Raw genomic sequence first — 19,372 nt, 5'->3', positions numbered from 1 at the left:
CTATACTTCTCAGAGCAGCGAAAAGCCAAAGATGGCTGCCTGGCCTGTCAAGGTAAGGCTGGAACTTTCCTCACAATCTCCCTACTTTGGTGGCTTTAACTAAGTCTTCTGATTCTATGTAACCGTAGTTTTTTTTTTTCTTCTTCTTCTTTATAATGGCTCCCATTCTTCTGATCTTTTCAAATGCTTTCCTGGGAAAATATGCATGCTAAATCTGTCCGATGTCTGTCTGAAGGTTTAGGTACAAGGGTCCTCAGGTTTGTAACAGTTTATTGCAGATGCAAGAACAGAATAAAAAGCAGGCCTGGCATTATCGATGAATGAAGCCAGAGGTGGCTGGATACAAGGACCTATCAGGTGAAGAACTGCTCACTCAATCAAAAGCCATGATGTAGTCCATCCTGCAGATGAGGGTGCTTAGCCACTATTCAGAGGTAGAGGAAATTCTTGTACAAATACCTGCAGATTACTGGAAAGCACTAGAATGGATATCATTTCTTCTCTTTCCCCTTCTTACAAGAATTTTTTGATTACCCACAAACTCCACTGCACCAAGAGCAACAGGCCAGAAAATTTCATTCAAAATGCAAATGAAACCAATAATCTGTGCCGTTAATACACCCTCCCCTATTATCAACCTCATCTCTCCCCTCCCCCTGCTACCACCTTGACTGCCCCTCAAATTCCAGATGCATGGAACGTCTACTCCACAGCTGCGGCCTCCAGAGCTGCCTTTGTGTTGGAACAGTGCCCCTCCATTTGTAATAACTGAGGCAGAAATTTTTAGAAAACATGGTTTATAACAGAAATCCCAATAGCACCGCTTTTTGTGAATTATAGAACTGCGCTTTGAAAAGACGAGTGTCCACGCCAAACAGTGAAATGATGATACTTTACTCGCATCCACTACCTTTCCATTTTAATTTTATGAATATTGCAAATTGTAACGCTCACGTTATAACCTCCGAAGGGAATAATTGATACAAGCAGTGTCCATCAGTTATAAATTTTCCACGACATGAATAAAATGGCAAGAACGAATTATGATGACTGCTAAGAAGGAGATGCCTTGGATGAGTCATTATTATGTGGAAGTGATAGTTTTCAAACATAGCAAGCAGCTTCTAATTATGACTGGAAAGAGCAAAGGAAAAAGGCAGCAGAAAGGCACGAACCTGAGAAGCTCCACGGTCTCAGAGTACATGGTGTACGGAGACTTGGCTTCCAGAGGGTCGCGCTCCATCGCGTTGCCACATTCGGTGAAGGACAGGGCTGCATCGGCATAATTCACGGCTTTGCCAAATTTCTCAAACTGAAACAGGAAGAAGACTTGTCAACATGACGGTCCCTCTTCTCTCCTTCATCTAAAGCAGTGGTGTTCAACCCGGGGCAACGTTACACCCCTCCCCCAGGGAACATTTGGCAATGTCTGGAGACCTTTTCGGTTGTCACCACTAGGGATGAGGGGCGTCTAGTGGACAGAGGCCGGAGATGCTGCAACAGCCCTCAATGCACAGGACAGCGCCCACAGTGGAGAACTGCCCAGCCCAACAGTGCCAAGGGTGACCTATGGAGGGGAGCAATTAGTAATTTGTCTAGACAAGGATGTAACTGATTTCAGGTTCTATTGCCATGACATGGAGGCTGGTTGAGAAGAGAAAACTGCAGCCAAGGTATCATGTCTTTGTGGTATTCCTGTTGTTGTTATCTTTTTGGTGGGCCAGGATCCAAATCACTGCCTTGACTCGTTTCTCTTGACTACATTTACTAGACTGGTCAACATAATGTCCTCTAGACAGAGCTTGCAATGAAACCCTGCTTTGTACAAGCCTCCTGGACAACTAACCCGTTTAGTCTTTGCTTGGAACTCTAGATGAGCACATCATCCCCATCCCACATGCTGCGGAGCGGCTGGGCCCGTGAGCCATAGCCGCTGAGCCTGCGCGTCCGGAGCCTGTGCTCCGCAACGGGAGAGGCCACAGCAGTGAGAGGCCCGCGTACCTCAAAAAAAAAAAAAAAAGCCCCCAAATATAGCACTACTAAATATTTTAGTTTAGTAAAATTTTATTGCAAAAGGTTTTAGCCCTGATAATGGTCACGATTAAATTGACTTAGACATACTGATTTCTTTTTTATGTGTAATGAATATTATATATGACACTTTTATAGTGAGTATTTTCTAACAGTATTTAACATTTTCAATTTTTGATAGCTGGATGGAAGAATTCCACTAATACAGAATTTCATGTGAAAGAACCAGTAGAATGCAGATTGAGCTATTCTAATTTTCTTGTATACCTTTTATCAAAATATTTTCTATGCAACTGTGAAGGTTTCAATTCTCAAAACGGCAGAGTAGCTGTCTCTAGCAAAGGATTAAGTACATCTATAAAACGATGAGTTACAGGTCCTGCAGAATCGCTTGCTGTAAATGACTCTTTGCAATAAAGGTTCTCCAGCTTTTATGTACTGCAGGAATTCTGTGGTTTCCTTTCTGAAAGCTGTTGTGGAAAAATATCGGTTTCAGCCCAATTCAAAGCGATTTTATGAAAACCTCCTTCTTCTCTTGCCTTACAAGATAATTTCTTTAGGTCATCTGACTCTGATTGGTTCTCCCCTGTGGAAATTAAGCTTTGCATCCTGATTTTTGAAACTGACTTTTCATTTGCAAGTCCATAGCTGGAAGGCGCTCCTTAAAGATCACCTGGCCCAAATCTCTCTTTTGCCAAAAGGAATAACTGAAGTCCAGAGAGAAGACTACATGGGCCACAGGGCCAATTAGGGGCTTGAACTCCAAAGGAGTGTCTAGCTCTGGTGTAGACGTAAGCCAAGCAAAGACATCTTCCTCTAAATGAGTATTTCTCAACCTTTTCTTTTTTTATCATTCCTCCCCACCCCCACCCCCACCCCCCACCGAGGGAGATTTTTTAGATTTTTTTTTCACACACCCCATGGAAATTTTAATACTAAAGACATACCGATTATCTCCTTATGTACCGTGGCCCTTTGGAGGGCGGTGGATGGTGGCCACGCGCAAGTCACGGCGCAGAGACCGTCGTGGTCCTCCATTACAGCCCTCCCAGTGGCAAACAGCACAGGGCAGCTAAGTCCTGGCTGGACACAATGTGATGATGGAGGGTGTGATTTTTTTTTTAACCCAATGGAGTTGAACTGACACCTCTAATTATGCTGGGCTTTAGTCAAAGGTGAGGACCCTGAATTGAGGGCAGTGGTTCTCAACCTTGGCTGCACTTGGGAATCACCCGGGGGAAGCTTAGACACCCATGGCTGGGTCCCAGTGTCGGAAATTCTGATTCCATTTCTCTGGGGTGTGGCTTGGACATCAGGGCTAGTTTAAAGCTCCCCAAGTGATTGCACCCCACGATTGAGACCCCCTGTTAGGTGGCTCAGTCAATCAGATGACTCCCTTGGAGGCAGCGAGGCCAAGTGCTGGGGGAAATCTAGAGAACAGAACTTCCTTCTGTGTGCGGGGACCTAGGCTGGCTGTGGGCCTCACTCTGGAAACATGTCATCAAATGCAGCAAGGAGCTGAGATTTTTCTACAGACCTGAGTTTCTCAGAGCCAATGACTGAGGCCACTTAACTGGCTCTCAGCAGCCCTCTCCCTGCCCACACCCAGTTCGGGCTTTACTGGAACCCATGGGTGCTCCCACCTTCCCCAGGGCAGTTTCAAAGGTCATTTCAAAATCACTTGAAAGACAGTACAAGTGGGGCTTCCCTGGTGGCGCAGTGGTTGAGAGTCCGCCTGCCGACGCAGGGGACACGGGTTCGTGCCCCGGTCCGGGAAGATCCCACATGCCGCGGAGCGGCTGGGCCCGTGAGCCATGGCCGCTGAGCCTGTGCTCCGCAACGGGAGAGGCCACAGCGGTGAGAGGCCCGCGTACCGCAAAAAAAAAAAAAAAAAAAAAAAAAAAAAAAAGACAGTACAAGCCACTAAGCTTCTGAAGTTGGAGCAAGGGGAAGAAGAGTGGGAAAACCAAGAACGGCAACGTGGCGCCAAGACCTTGGGGAATCCCGGTGCTAAGGAACTAACCAGCTCCAATCGCTCTGCGTCACAGCAGCAATGAAGAGGTTTGACTCGTTTGTAAAGTGCCTTCTTTGTCTTCCTTCAAAGCCTAATACCTGGATGGGAGGACAGCAACGGGAGAAAGGAAACGTACCAGGGCATCAGCTTTGTGTTTCAGCTTCTTCGCCTCTTGCATGTAATAATCAGCGTTGTGAACCCTAAACAAACAAAACGAGCACGTTCAGAAAGCAATGTTTCATCTTTTCATTAAAAGACCGAATAGTCACAATTTGGGGGGGCTATAAATCCATTCCTATACAATGCCTTGAACAGGGCCGATGAATGCCTGTCGTGCATATAATAACCGAGCTTGAAATAGTCCAGTGAATGAAATCGGAAGTGCATAATGGCCCATTAGGATAAATACCCGCATCCTCCAACCCCAACCCTTCCAGCTGCCCAAACAGACCCAAGAGAACCTGGCTATAATTCTCTCTGCTGGCACACAGTTCTATCTGAGGACACGGGTAAGCAAGGAGGACCAAGCAGGCTGGGATTCAGCACCTGCCTTTGGAAACAGTAACAGAGCTCCACGATGAAAATGGGCCAGCGTTTCTCGATGGGGATAGAGGTGTGTGTGAGGAGGGGAGAAATCTACTTTCAAGGCTATAGGAGCTGCACTGCTGCCTCTGAGGCCTTATTTTCGGGTGACACATGCACGGTGCTCGAAAAGCCATACTGCCCCCACCCCCGTTCACCACTCCAGAGAATCTGGGGACAACATACGAGTCATCAAAAGTGAGCTTGGGTCTCCGGACATTGGTAGTGCTGCTGGAAAGAACGGGCAGGGCGGCCCAGGATGTCATCTCCAGGTGATTGCTGTCCATGAGGCCAGTAGTGATGGTGGAGGTGATGGTGGAAATGGTAGTGGTAGTGGTGGTGGTAGTGGCAGTGGCCGTGGCAGTGGCCGTGACAGTGGCGGTGACAGTGGCAGTAGCAGTGACAGTGGCAGTGGCAATAGCAGTGTTGGTGACAGTGACGGTGGCAGAGGCTGCCTTTTTTGGAGTGTCTCCCTCCTGGGAAAAAGGAGGACAAAGAATTTCCATTAGGTCCAGATTTTTAGAGCATCTTTTCATAAATGCTTTGCATGTCAAACACACTAGGAAACAAGACGAGAGAGAAGAAAACGATGCACACAGCTGGAGGATACACAGGTGACTCCGCTATATGTCATGAACTCCGGGAATCACCAGCTTTTGTTCTATGATGACCCCAAACACCAAGCTAGTCACATGCTGTGACTACATAGCTCCATCATCCCAGTGACACAGTCACTGGCGAAGGTCTAAATCCAGTTGGGGACGTATGGGAAAGGGAGGGAAGGATAGAGAGAGGGACAGAGAGGAGAGAGAGAGAGAGAGATTGTCACCCTGACGTGTCTGTTTTTGATAAGGGACCGGCCGCGGCTGGGGCTGCCTTTCCGTTCACGCGAGGCCTCGAGTGCTTTCCTGCTAGTGATGCCACAGGAGCGCCTCTTCATTTCCAGGCCTTGGGGGAGAGAAAACTCATCTGTACCAGGTCAAAAATCAAAGGAGTCAGAGACTTCTGAGTTCCACCCTGAACTGTCACTGCCGTAGAAAGAATGGGATCCAGATGAATGAAGTAGGTGGGAAGATCTGTAACGATGTGACGCTCCGTGTCACGAGACCACCTGCCGTGTTCACACCGCTGACTCTGCCCCCATGCCCCCCTCTGGCAACTGCGGGACGATCCTGACTGTTCTACCTCTGACCGTACTTGCCGTGGTGCCACCTGCTCCTTCTCCTCGTCTGAGCTGGGATTCCCTCCAAGGCTGGCATCCCCCAACGTTCATTCCTCAGCTCCTCTCTCTTGACCTCGACAGGATTTGCCAGTCTTGTGTGCACTGGCACAGATCTGACAATAAGCAGGTATAACTCCCCGAGGGAAACCTCCACCTGTAACCCTCTCTCTGATGCTACTGCAGTGATCGCTTCTGGAGAGTTCCACCAAGATGGCCCATCAGCATCTCAACTTGCTCTGAAACCAAACTGACATCCAAACCAGTCCCCTTGCTCTGTGAATGGCAGGACGGTCCCCCCTGTCACCAAGGCCGGTAAGGGCATGGTGGTCATCCCGGGGCCAGGGGCATCAGAAGCCGTGTCCTCCCCGCCTTGCCTTCCATCTGAGCTTCTCTGCTTGAACCAGTTGTAGATATTGAAGTTCTGGAAATGATTTCATTTCAAAATGGGATCATGCTCCTGAAACTTTGAAAACCACTGCTCTTCTCCATCCCTTATTTCTCCTTCTCCGTCACCCCCGTCCAATCCACTACAAAGTCCTGTTCACTCCATCCCCCCAGTGTCTCACAACCTGTCCCTTCCTCCTCTGAAGCCTCAAAGTGCAGGCTCTCGTGGCTTCAGCCAGAGTTGATCACACAGCCTCCTGGCCGAACGCCCGACCTCTGAGCTAGCTTTTCCAATCACCCTCCATCTGCCGCCTGCCAGCCGGAGCTCCCTGCATTTCACTGCCTTGCGGCTGAGTGCAAACCCCAGGCTGAGCTCCTCTGCTGGTGTGTAAGGCCCTTCCTGACCTGGCTTCACCCTTCCCGACTCCCTCCGATGAACCTGCCACCAAACTGAACTCATCAGGCTTTCTCCACCTTCCTGCTTTGGGTCCTTCGCAGTCTTAGGGTTGAGAAAGCCTCCTCTTCGTTACTTTTTTCACCTTGCGATAATGTACTGTCTTTTTTCAGCGCTTAAACTGAGGGAAAATACACAAGACACCCACATTTACCACCTCAACCATTTTTAAACGCCCAGTGCGCTCGTGTTAAGCACATTTATATCATCGTGCAACCGATCTCCAGGGCTCTTCGAACTTGCAAAGCTGAAACTCTGTGCCCATTAGACCATAACTCTCCATCCCCTTACTACCCCCAGCCCCTGGCAATCACCCTTCTAGTTTCTGTCTTTGCAAATCTGACTCCTCGAGGTACCACGTGTAAGTGGAATCATACACTCTTTGTCTGTTTGGGCCTGGCCGATCTCATTTAGCACAATGTCCTCAAGGTTCACCCAAGTTGTAGCACGTGGCAGAATTTCCTTCCTTTTGAAGACTGGATAATATTCCACTGTGTGTAGAGACCACACTCCTGTTTAATCATTTCCCCTCATTACTAAACCCTACTTAACACTCTCAGCTCAACCCAGCTCAACAAATGCCTTCCCAGGAAAACTGCCTCATGTATATGGCCAGAAGTGCTTTAAACCTTTTTGGTCCCTTTAGAGATGGGAAGGGTGTGTCTCAAGCCCTCCCCTAAGACACCAATCAGCAGCTATTTCGTATCCCAGTTTATCGAGCACATGTCTCATTGCTCACCTTAGACTGGGAGCCCTTTAGGCGCTGGGGCCGTCTCTGATTTATTACATTCCCACCCCAGCCCCGTCCCGCTACCCCACCGCCCAGTGCACTCAGTGATTTGCTGAACACAGGCCTGCCTGCCTTAATCAAAAGGGTCACTTTAGAGTGAAAAGTCAAATGTGAACATTTCTTATATCCATGAAAGTCTTATCTTTTCCACTTCATCCTGGACCTTCCGATTATCAAAACTTCTTACCATCAAGAGCTCATTGCGATAACTGTGCTGAGAGACTGCACATCTAAAAATGGTTACGGTGGATACGTAGGAAAGCATTTAAAGTTCATCACGGATTCTATTCAACCCAAACACATAAAAAACTCAGAGGCTTCTGAACTCGAACTCCTAAGCCAGCTCCACGCTTCTACCGCCAAAGCCAGATGACCCAGACCAAACAGCTGAGTCGGCCCCAGAGAGAGCCACGTGTCTCTACGGCCAAGATAGGTGACGAGAACCCTGAAACACCATGTCCACCACGCACACGGAGGTGATGTCGGTCCTGGCACATCTGACTGGAAACGGCTGCGTTCAGCCATGACCATGTAAGTCATATAAACACGTCCTCTGTTGACCCTCACTCATCCATTGAGTCAATAAACAGGACTTCGTGCGTACATGGGACAGAGAAGACTCTGAGAGCAGAAGATGGAAAACGTTTTTGGAGCTGGAAGAACCTGTATAGATCATCTAGTCAAATTTACTCATTTCATGGACCCAAAGAGGTTTCATAATTTGCCCAAGGTCACAGAACAGATTTGTTGCCGTGTTAGCACTATGTGTCAAGCAAGTCTCTTAACTTCCACAAAGTCTCTCAGATTTCAAGCCATTAATAGAAAAAACTAATGGCCAAAGAAGACGCAACAGGTACTCAATCCATCATGGGGACCCCGGTGATTTCCTTAAGAAAAAAATGCCCTTGCAGGATCCTCTTATTATCACTGTCATAACAACATCTCTATTAAGCATCTAATTATTTGTGACCATGTACTAGGCGCTATATGAAGAGAGCTGCCTAGATATGGCGCATGCCCTCCAAAAGCTTGCGGTAGGAGAAAGCCTCCGTTGGAGTTTATAACATTAATTACATTCAGTATGAAAAATAGGATTGATAGTGTAATTACTGTTTAGAATAGACAGTTTCATTCCTAACATTATAAGTCAGCATCTTTAAACGTGAATGCAAATGTAATGTGGGCACACACACATACAAATTTCATTTGGAAAATGACAACTTTGTAATAGAGCAATTTCTTTATGTCACCAATAAAATTTACCTAGATATGTATGTCATCTAGTCATCTCAGATGACGGAGGGCTTTAAATTGTGGTCCTTAAAGCTCAGAGGCCTCATGGCTTTTCACGAAGTGTTAAATGGGCGCTTTGGGTTCAGGGGCCACCAGGTTGGCGCTAGACATTTGAAAACTCATTGATTTTCATGCATTTGCTTTTTATACTACACTTAAAGGAGATCAGATGCTGCATCTCCACATACGTGCATTTACCCAAAAAGGCAGGTACATTTGCCATTAACATTCGCTAGCGACACTATCGCTCATGGTTTTCACGGTTCAGGTACCTATACCTGGGGCAAGATAAAAAGACATTGTGTATAGATGAGAAAAGTGAAACAACTTCGCAGTTATTTATGCTAATCGAGCAGCAGTGCAGAAAATCGAAAGGACGGGATAATCCTTGAGTTTGGCTTAGAGAACCACAATTGTGTGATTTTAGCAACAGATTCACCTTTGAAACTCCATCCTTTTGAGTCACTATTTTAAAACACAATTCACACCTGCTAAGCCGGGTGGTGGAAAGATGTAACTTGGAGTCCCGGCCCCAGTTCCATGACCTTGGGCAATTCCGTCCATTTGTTCTCTCCCTTTCGGTAAATGATCAGTGCCTCCCATGTGCCAGATGCTGTGGACAGTATTGTCGAAGTGTCCCCCACCCCCAAGATCTGAAGGCATTGGACCAAAGGACGTCCAAGCCCTGAATGCCTGCATAATAATCTGTTTGGAGAAGTAAGACTGGAATGAAAAATTCATCTTGAGTTCAGTTAGATAAGCTGGGTCAACTTGTTTCCACCTGACACTGATAAGATTTCTTCTAAGATGCTTACACTTACAGATATCCCTTTGAAAGTAGCACAGAATTTGCCTTCACTCCTCTTAGGTTTGGTCGAGGTGATCTGTCCAATCATAGGGATGGTCTTGTCTTGACTGAAGGGACCGCTATTGCCGCTGATATTCCTGCGGCGCGGAGGATCCTCTGGCAGTGGGGAAAGTGGAGGGGGAAACAGCTTTTCTTCTTTTCTTCTGTTTGCTCTCCTGGATGAATTATTTCTGTGTAAACAAAAAGTATGGGGTGTCAGAAAATCTTGTCTCTCTTTATTCTGAGCTGTCCCATGATGCTGATACTTTCAGCTAAAGTAATATGTTGGCTGATGGACCTTCACTTGTGGTGAAGAGTATACATAAAAACATAGAGACATAGATATCTACAGAGAGGGAGCCCTCCCTATAGACTGAGTTATAGATAAATGCAACCATATGTATCTAAGAATAAACACGGGTCTTTGAAACAGAACTCCATGATAAATGGAAATGTCTAATGGAATGTTGCCCCAGTGTGATATTTGTAACCTTTTAAGATTACCGTTAAGTAGATTTTTATGGAAAATCCAATGCAGACTTTAATCCCATCATTTTTTAGGCTGGTTCCTACTTATTCTGCCCTACGACTTAACTGCATGGTCACACAACAAACAGTACAATAAACAATTAGTGGAAGGATACTTTCCTAAGAAATACTATGCTTATACATTACACAGAAATAAATAACACACTAAATACTTTTGGGTTACATTGCAAATCGTATGTTCCAACTGTTCTACCCAAGGCATAATGAGCCCCTGACCTTAAGCTGTTATACTGAAGTACTGATGTACTCCGGTTTACAAAAGTCCATTTGAAAAATATTTTGTCATCTTTCCATAAGACATCTACAGTCCTAGAAGCGCTCCTGTGCTTTCAAACTGATTTATCTGCCCGTTAAGTGGGCATCATCAAATAGACTGAGACTTCAAATAAAACAGAACAACTAAAACCTTATGCTAGCTGCTTAACATGGTAATTGGGCCATGGATTTTTATTTTAGTTACTGTCTTAGACTAATCAATGAAGATTACTTGAATTTTCATCTTTTCTTAGACAACTAATATTGTACTGTGCAGCCATTTACTTTTCATGATTATTGACTACAATTTTCAACAGCAAATTAAGTCAACAAGAATTTATGTTTTCCTCTTGGTCAATTTCAGTCAGTGTCTAGAAATATAGATTTACAATATCTCAAAGCAACAAATCAAAGATGAACAAGCACTCAAGTGGTTTGATTTCCTGAAATGGTAGCAGTCAATGCAGTCCCGTCGTTCCACTTCTGCCGCCCAAATTTGCCATTTGTAACAATATTTGTCATCTTCTGTTTCATAAATGCGGCCCTATGTCAATTTTTGTCAGGCAGCCGGATTTTCAGAAAATTCACTGTTTCTGCCATTACCTTAATGGATTTAAATTAATTACAGGGGCTTCCCTGGTGGTGCAGTGGTTGAGAATCTGCCTGCTAATGCAGGGGACACGGGTTCGAGCCCTGATCTGGGAGGAACCCGCATGCCGCGGAGCAACTGGGCCCGTGAGCCACAACTAGTGAGCCTGCGCGTCTGAAGCCTGTGCTCCGCAACAAGAGAGGCCGCGATAGCGAGAGGCGCGCGCACCGCGATGAAGAGTGGCCCCCGCTCGCCACAACTAGAGAAAGCCCTCGCACAGAAACGAAGACCCAACATGGCCAAAAATAAAATTAATTAATTGATTTTAAAAAAGACAAAAGAAAAAAAATTAATTACAAAATATTTGCCAATGGATTTTTAAAATTGCTTGGGCATGAAGAGTCGTTTTGAGATAGTGGTGATGCCTGATGAAAATAATGGTGAAAATAAGGAGTAGGATGCACGCCCACGAGGAGGCTCCACCAGCATCAGCCCACGCTGAGTGTAATCACTACAGAGGAATCGGACTTTGGGGAATTTACATAGAAAGGAGTCAAGCATTGCTGTGGCATCTACGGGAGTGACTGGGTTCCTTACCTATGACCACTCCTGCACTACCTGAGCTGCCGGAGAAGAGGGTGGGCTGCGAGGGGAAGAGCTGTTCCCTAGAGGCAGTCCATTTGCCATTGGCAACTATCGTTGTGCTAGGCCTCCCCATCTGCCATTGTACACGGTACATCGTTCCCAGTACAGTACATTCAGTGCAATGGGCACAGTCATCTGGCCCCCTTTCCGTCTGTATGATAGCGACCTGGAACCATGTGGCCTTTAACGACTTCCTGGGTGAAGACACCCAGGGAGCATTTTCTAGAGACCACTCTGTCACCATTTTGGCTTCTTACTATAAGGGCACCGCTTGTATAGGCTCTGGCTCTTGTACAGGAGGACAGCAAACAAGAGAGTCCCCCATTTAATGCCTCAGAGGCCCCTCTGATGGTTCAAGCCCCAAAGAAGGGGCAGGGAACTCATCAGGGCCCTTCTGGTGGACGATGGGAAACTCCAGCTGTCATAGGCTGGTGTGGCATCCTTTGCTAGGTTTAGAGTATTCATTGAGAAAAGTGAATGTTATCTTATAGAAATTTCCAAGGATTTAGTCTGAAGGGTCAACAAAGCACAAAGGAGCAGACAAAGCTTGAGGAGAGGGCTTCCAGGAGAAGACCTCCGAGAGGTCTGTCCTGCTCCTTCTCCCTCAACTCCCGAGATTTTCCCGGAGACATGGATTTGCCGGACAAGTGTTAAGAACCCGATCCAGGCCCTTCCTGAATGATAAATGCTACTAGGTAAACACTGCTCTCCGAACTACTACAAAAGCAGAAAGATGGTAAGGACTGTGAGGTAAAACACCATTTTATGAGAACGAATTTGAATTATTAGACATCGATTTAATATTTGATCATCTCTCTTCCATGAAATGGGGACCAGTGACAGATCACTGGGTCGCTGAAGGAGGCTCGCAATGGGGACCGATGGTGTGGCAATGCTCCACAGTTCCCTGGCTCTTCCTTGTGCCCTCAGGTGGCCCGGCCCGAATAGATTGAATCTGGGAACTGGGGCAGTACCGCCACTACAGGGACACCACTTTAGTCCTTCCTCCTTGGAAATGAGGAGGGCCCTGGAATGACAGTGTTTGACCACTGGGAAAGAAGTCTGTTTCCCCACATTCCTGGCCCACCCTGGGGGAAAAAGGGCTGGTTTGCTCCACTGGAAGAGTTACTAATTCTGAGAACTCCAAGTATGTGAAGGGATATTTCCGATCAAATTATGCCGGGGAACACAGATGCCGGTCACAAAGAGCTTCGGGTCCACAGGGAGACGGGCAGCCTAGGGCCAAATCTCCTTATTATACTGAGCGGATCTTTTCCCACCTTTCATCTCTAAACAACAAGGATCCAAACAAGTGTCAGCTGATAACTTATTTCCGACATCTTATCTGTGGCAGATTGATGTCCTATCACTGATGTTAAACAGTAATCTGTGAAATCAATTGTGAGCAGCAGTTATGGCCATATTGCCTCTCTGCTCTGGGCTGCTAATAGGCTCCCAAACTGGTCTTTGATGGAAGTAATCTCTAATTTTGAATGAATTTATGGCAATAATTATCCAGACGGAATGGTTCCAGTAGCTGACACGATTGTTGGGGAAATGATAGGTGTAAGACAGAAGGACTCCATCACAGTGTTTGGTAGGGAAGGCTGGGGTCGTGTGAGTGAGGACGGTACAAGGAGGGCTCCTGCCTGACTCTGGTACCTTCTGCAAAGAGGGAGATGCGAGAAGAGGTACCAGCCGATCGGCATTAACGCGTCCATCCCTAGCCGGCTTTTCCCAGCACAGAGCTGCCTGGGGCTGGGGGGCACTCCCAGACAGCTCATCTCTCTGGCCTCCCCTGGGCCTCTGAGGAGTTCAGCATGGAGCTGCTAGCCCTCAAGCTTCATATTAGCGTTGAGAAATGACACCAAAGAGGAAGCGGCTGCTGAGTCATCCTGTTGAGGCCAAGGGGTTGCTTTCCAGGGAAATCTTTTTATTTATCACCATCAGAACTGGAAGTTGCCCAGAAGGAGGTGATTTGGCTCAAGGGATAGGCGTCTCTTGATGCCCCTTTTAAACTCATTTACTTCCTCTTACCCTTCACTCAGCGCTAAAAGTTCACTTTCGCCGATTTTTGGTCATCAGTCTGAGTTGGAACAAAGAAATGTTGCTAAAAAGCTCAAGGAGTCACCCCAAATCTGGCGGCCTGAGCGCCACCCTTTATCCCACCCTTGTTAGACTGGTGGTCAGAGACTGCTGTCAGGACAGGACTCAGAGACTCCTGTTTCTTACCTAACATTCCTCTGGGACAGGACCCCCTGCCCCCGGGCCAAGGGTTCATTTGGGATTTCTTAAGAGTCTGAACAAGCAAAGTATCATACAGCCCAGGGCAAACTCACTCCTTAGTGCTGGGAGGTTTCTGGGGGGGAGCTGGTGAGATGCAAGGTGGTAGCAGGCAGATGGTGGCCGCCTCCTCCTGGCGCTGCTTCTTCTCAGGGATTTTCTCCGCAACTTCTGTTGGCTTTAACAGGAAGAAAAAATACACACAGTTTGAAATCCATGGCACACGCAGACATTTAAAAACAACGAGCAAGGGAGACAGCTGGCTTCTACTTTAAGTCCTAGACTAGGTAGGGGAGTTAAAAGTGCACCTTTGATCAGACAGAAAAGCGATCAGTCTTGCCTCGCCTACTCCAACCAAGAAGCTGGCATCTGAGAGGGTGAAGCTGTGATGTGAGCCTCTGATCGGGTGGCACAGGGATATCATACCGAAAGTGAAGAGAATCTATAGTTTTCAGACACTTCTTCCAGCAACAACGCCTCCACAAATGAGTAGTTTAGAAACTAACACTGCAATTCTAACACGGCATAAATCCCGTCCAAGCACCCTGGGGGGTTAGGGTAACATATAAAGGTCACTTCTACAACCAAAAATATGCAAGGAAGTTAACCATATGCAAGGCACACCTTTGGACCTTCAGGTACTGGTTCTGAAGGTCCACGTTTACTGCTGGTTGTGCTGCTGTCATCACTAAGAGCAGGGAAACAGTCCCTTGTCCTATCAGACTCTTTGGTCCTCCTTTGGACCAGACTTTGGTCCCTAGTTTGGAATACTCTCATTGAATAAGTCGGTGCACAGCTCAGAGATAACACCGTCTGTGAATCTCTAAAGCTGGATGATGACTTAAATCACCCTTGCAGGATTCCCCACGGCAGTCATTCAAAATAATATTACTCAAATATCACCATGAGATGATGTTACACTAAAAGACTACTGTGAGATCCAGAGATGCAACACAACGAACTTCCTGGACACAAACTCACTTCCCCAGATGGACGTGAAATGGAAGAGGCCATGCTGGGTTTCACCTTATGATTGTATCTGTAGCCCTGGAATCCAACCCTAATGTCTTGCAGGTGAGGTTTTTACGAGTCAAGCCGACCGCACAGGTCAGGGGGCCAAGCAGGCTGGCCAGAACGTGTGTCTAGTAGGAGCCAGGATGATCAACATATAACTGGGTTGCAGGGATGCTGATGTTTGGATGGAGAAATGAACAAGGCCTAGAGGATGCATGTTGACCTTAGGAATCCCTGGTGCCCTGCTGCTGCTGGTGCCGTGGGGGACTATGGAATAATGACCCAGGAATCTGGCTGCCTGGGGAAGGAGCCTCTTCATATTCTCCATCGCTACACATCACGTGCCATATTGGACGCTCTTGACGTTGGTTGGCAAACCTCGATTAGCCCTAACACTTCCTCCCTGGTCATGTCAAATACTGCATTCCGCACGGAAAGCATCATTGCCTTCCCCAAAGACTGCAAGCCACTGTCACCAGCCTGCTGGAAAAGGAGACTCAAGACCAAAGTAGCTCCCAGACAGCCGCGGCTCCCGATCACGTGGCAGGCCACACCCGACGGCTTACCTTGTGCTTACGCTTGCCCTTGGGGGCCGCTTTATCCGCAGCAGTGGCGGCAGCTGCCTGCCGCCTGGGCTTTGAGGCTGTCTCCTTGTGGTCTGGCTTGGCCGGCGCCGCCTGCAGTGAGTTGTGGCCAGGCACTCGAGACAGTAGGTCGAGGTCAATCTTCACCCAGAGATTTTTCAGATTCTCGTGATCTCGGAGAGGAGACAGAGGCTCGGTCTGCATGACAGGGATGGGTGAAAAAGTAGGCTCGTCACTGGGGACGGGCGGGTTGCTGCTGCTGAAGGTGCTGAGGGTCAGGCTGGGCCCGCAGGTGTCCTTGGACTTGGCAGTGTTGCCCCCAGGAGCCATGCAAGGAGGCAGGACTTTGATCTGCAGGGTCTCTTCCTGATCTGTGTTGGAATCAGACGTAGACGAGTCGGTTTCAATGAATTCCCGGGACTTCGGCACGATCTTGCCGGGCCCTCGGTACTTCTTCTTCTCGGCGGCCAAGGGGATGCTGGGCCTCGGTTCTTTCCTAGGGACCGGCTTGTGGGCGGCGGCTTTGTTGCGGCCTCTCGGGGGCTCAGGAAGCTCCATGCTTTCCTTTTCTTTGGGAGTGCTGCTGGAGATATTTGGTTTGGGCCAGGTAAATTCCTCAATGCTGGGGTTCTTCTCCACCCTCTTGGGCTGTTTTTTGCCAATTGTCCTTTGAGATGCTGTCTCGAGAGTTGTCGACAATTTATGCTTCAGAGCCTTTGTTTCTGGGATTTTGGGGGTGGGCCGTGGACGGGCTTTCTCCCTGATAAGACTGAGGAGAGGCCTCTCTTTGGGTTCAGCCAGGACCTGGCTGGGGTTTGGCTTCACCTTGACCTGGACTTCCATTGGCTGTATGACTGGAGGAGGTACAGAGATCGTCTCCATGGGTGTTTCATTTTGGCCGCAAATAAACGACTTGTTCTGAGATGTCACTTTGTTAAGCCATTTGTCCAGCTGCCACTTGTTGGTGGAGGGCGGCTCAGGCTGCAGATTGAGAAACAGTGGCAAGAATGAATTTCACCTTTGGAAAGAAGTCAGGAGGACCCTCAGTGCACTGACTGTTGGGTGATAAAAGCTTGGGCTGTTAAGTGACCATTCACACATTTAGAAACATACACGGACTTCACATTCATCACGTTCCCTAGATGGCCAAACACTCCACACACCGGCTCCAATCTACTTATTTAAACTAAGTTCCACTGCTCTTCTGAAACTATCCCCTACTTTGGCCAGCAAGGAAGGAATTATTCACAGAGAGTTTTTCCAGAGAGTGGGCAGGGAGGCCTGGGAGGGAATCTGGTTCCCAAAGTCCTTTGGTGGGACTCATTACTCAACCTCTTACCAGGAGGCCGAGGTAGTGATCTCTGGTCCTGAAAAGAAATGTAAGCGTGCCTCAATTGTAATTCTAAAGGAAAGGCTTTCTCTCTGCCAGACTGCCGGGGCCTCCTATACGATGCAGTAATTCACTGCAAAAAGAAGAGGCCTTCTGTATTTTCACTGAAGGATGAAAAGATTTGACTTCCAAAAAAACACTGCACTTTCCTCGGTGTATAGGCAATAACCAATTTACGGGGACATGCATGCAGACATTAGCGTCCGCCGTTAAGCCATGGAAATGAGGCGTCAGTTCGGGTGCTTGATTCCCAAGTCTGAATTCTGCCTGTTGAACTAAAAGAGCCATCATTTTTATTAGAACTCCTCTTTTTTGAAAGGCATCAGCTGAGGCTTATGGCGCCAGCCAACAGAGGGTGACAGAATTCAAAAGACTCTGAGTAGCCGTGATTCCAACCCGCACAGAGCAACGGCAGGTAAGTGTCAAGGCAATCGGAGCGGCTGCTACTGTCGGCAGCAGAGCGCGAGGTTAAGGGCCCCAGCTCTGGTAGCACACAGACCCTGGTTTCAGTCCTGCCTGTGAGATCTTGGGAAAGTTCTTTCTTACCCTCTCAGAACCTTATTCTCTCATCTGTAAAATGGGATAATAATAGCAAGGACCCCATAGAGCTGTTATGAGGATGAAAGGAGAGAATCCGAGTCACGAGCTTCTCACGGTGCCCGGCGTGTGATCTATATTCAAGAAGTGTGAGCTATTATGATTAGCGGTAATGTTACTATGACATCTTCTTCTGTTATTCTTTTCTGATTATTGACAAACAAGCGTGTCCAGAGCCATGGAGGGATCTGTTTGCTGTACGAGGTGCAGGCTCAGGGGAACTGAGAGGCTGGTACTCAGAGAGGATGAGAGGGGAAGGACAGGGTTTTTAACTCCAAATTATAATTCTGGTATTTTGTGGGGCTGTGTGAAATGTTTTCATGAATTACCATCGAGTACACTTGAAGAATATTAATTGAAATTAAAAAAGAAATACCTGTGACCTTTCAACCATCACGCTTCTTGGGTCTTACTTGCCGAGGGACTTTCATCACTTCAACCTAGAGGAAGGGGTGGCGTCCCCAGAGCTAGAAGTGGGTCTGGACTGGCTTTGCTGATTCTCTGGAAGGTGAAGTTGCGAGCCCAGTGATCACTAGGCCAGTGTAATAGTAACGGGGAGGCTCAAGGCTCAGAGTGGCTGAGTGAGTCACACAGCGAATCAGTCACACGGCAAAGAAATGTCTGTTAGGGACCACGCGAGTACACGTGTTAGAAGAAAAAAATGCTATCGAACACCTGAGTACTTTTCTGACGTGTATACTGTGCTGAAGCCCTCATCGCGCTGGAATACTGTGATTGTTGTATTGTTGTGTGTGTGCGGGTCGGAGGTGCTGCCTCGGGGCAGGTAAGCTGTGGCTGGGGCCCCGGCCCGTCACCCACCTCTGGCGTGGCCACGCGCGGCGCCTCATTGGCTTCGCTGTCAGTGGTGCTGCTTTCAGTGTCTGAGTCTGACTCTGAGCTGCTCTCAGAGTCACTGGAGCTGCCGGATCCCCCGCTGGCTGGCGCTGCAGGTGTGGGCTGAGGCGTGGCCAAGAGCGGGCTGAAAGGAAAACGACACCACTTGGTCTCAGACCAGCTGGAAAAGAGCCCAGGTCAGCATAAAGGCTGATGATTTGTGAGGGGCAGCTGAGTGGAGCTTGCCATCCCATTTCACGGGAGGCCCCGTGAGTGGCCCGCAGGTCTGTCAAGGGGCTCTGATCTTAGCTATATGCACAGTACTGTCCTCCCGGCAAGAAGGGGCGAGTTGAATCCTCGCTTTCATCATGGGAGACTGAGGTTCAGAGAAGTGGGAGGGCTTGCCTCAGCCACATAGCTATCAGTGGATACAGAAGTGAGACTGGGACCGTGGACTCTCAGGTCCCTCGGAGGGCAGGGCTGTGTAAAGATATTCGCGGCCAGGTGTCCAGCGCCCGGCCCCAAGGTGAGCAGAGCTGACCGTGTGAATTAGGGGATGATAGGACGCACTTCTCGGCCTCCTCCAGCAGAATTTCTGTAAACGCTTCTTAGAACCCTTACCAGGAGGTATGATCATAAAGGACCAACCGTCTCTAATGACTGATTTTAAATCTGTAAAGCAAGGCACTGGGAAACGGCCACCACTTGCCGCTGTCTTTATTGACAGTCCATACTCTTCCTTACTAATCGTTTGCCCTCTGTGCCCCGTGACAAATCAACGTCAGCTGCCTCTTGGCACTCTGGGGTATGTCATAGCCTTTCTGTCCTTTTGCTCATCATCTCTTTGGACTAGTTTTGTTCTGCTTTCACTCCAAAATGGGGCTCTAAATTCGAGGGGGGCGGGGAGGGGTCTTGTCCGTTCTCTGTCTCATCAGCCCAGGCGCCTCTTTGGAGAGAAGTTTAATCACGGACAGGGATGGGCTGGGGGCCAGAGCATATTCGCTGCTGGGCTGGG

General features: G+C 48.0%; 1 protein-coding gene across 3 annotated transcripts in view; it reads right to left on the bottom strand.

The window, feature by feature from the left end:
* AFF2 (ALF transcription elongation factor 2) overlaps positions 1 to 19,372 on the bottom strand; it is a 499,541-nt gene that overhangs the window by 21,678 nt on the left and 458,491 nt on the right. For 2 of the 3 annotated variants that reach the window (XM_049704394.1, XM_049704395.1), the window contains 7 exons: positions 18,343 to 18,502; positions 15,519 to 16,517; positions 13,995 to 14,116; positions 9,586 to 9,808; positions 4,814 to 5,103; positions 4,182 to 4,245; positions 1,176 to 1,312 (listed from right to left, as the gene is read on the bottom strand). In XM_049704394.1, the coding sequence (XP_049560351.1) occupies positions 1,176 to 1,312; positions 4,182 to 4,245; positions 4,814 to 5,103; positions 9,586 to 9,808; positions 13,995 to 14,116; positions 15,519 to 16,517; positions 18,343 to 18,502 (1,995 nt within the window). The remainder of the gene's footprint in view (positions 1 to 1,175; positions 1,313 to 4,181; positions 4,246 to 4,813; positions 5,104 to 9,585; positions 9,809 to 13,994; positions 14,117 to 15,518; positions 16,518 to 18,342; positions 18,503 to 19,372) is intronic. The other variant, XM_033416854.2, reaches the window with a different exon arrangement.

This window comes from Orcinus orca, chromosome X (genome assembly GCF_937001465.1).
Source record: "Orcinus orca chromosome X, mOrcOrc1.1, whole genome shotgun sequence".
In the NCBI taxonomy this organism is placed as follows: domain Eukaryota; kingdom Metazoa; phylum Chordata; class Mammalia; order Artiodactyla; family Delphinidae; genus Orcinus; species Orcinus orca.
The sequence above is the reverse complement of the archived record's forward strand: the minus strand, read 5'-3'. Positions and strand labels throughout refer to the sequence as shown.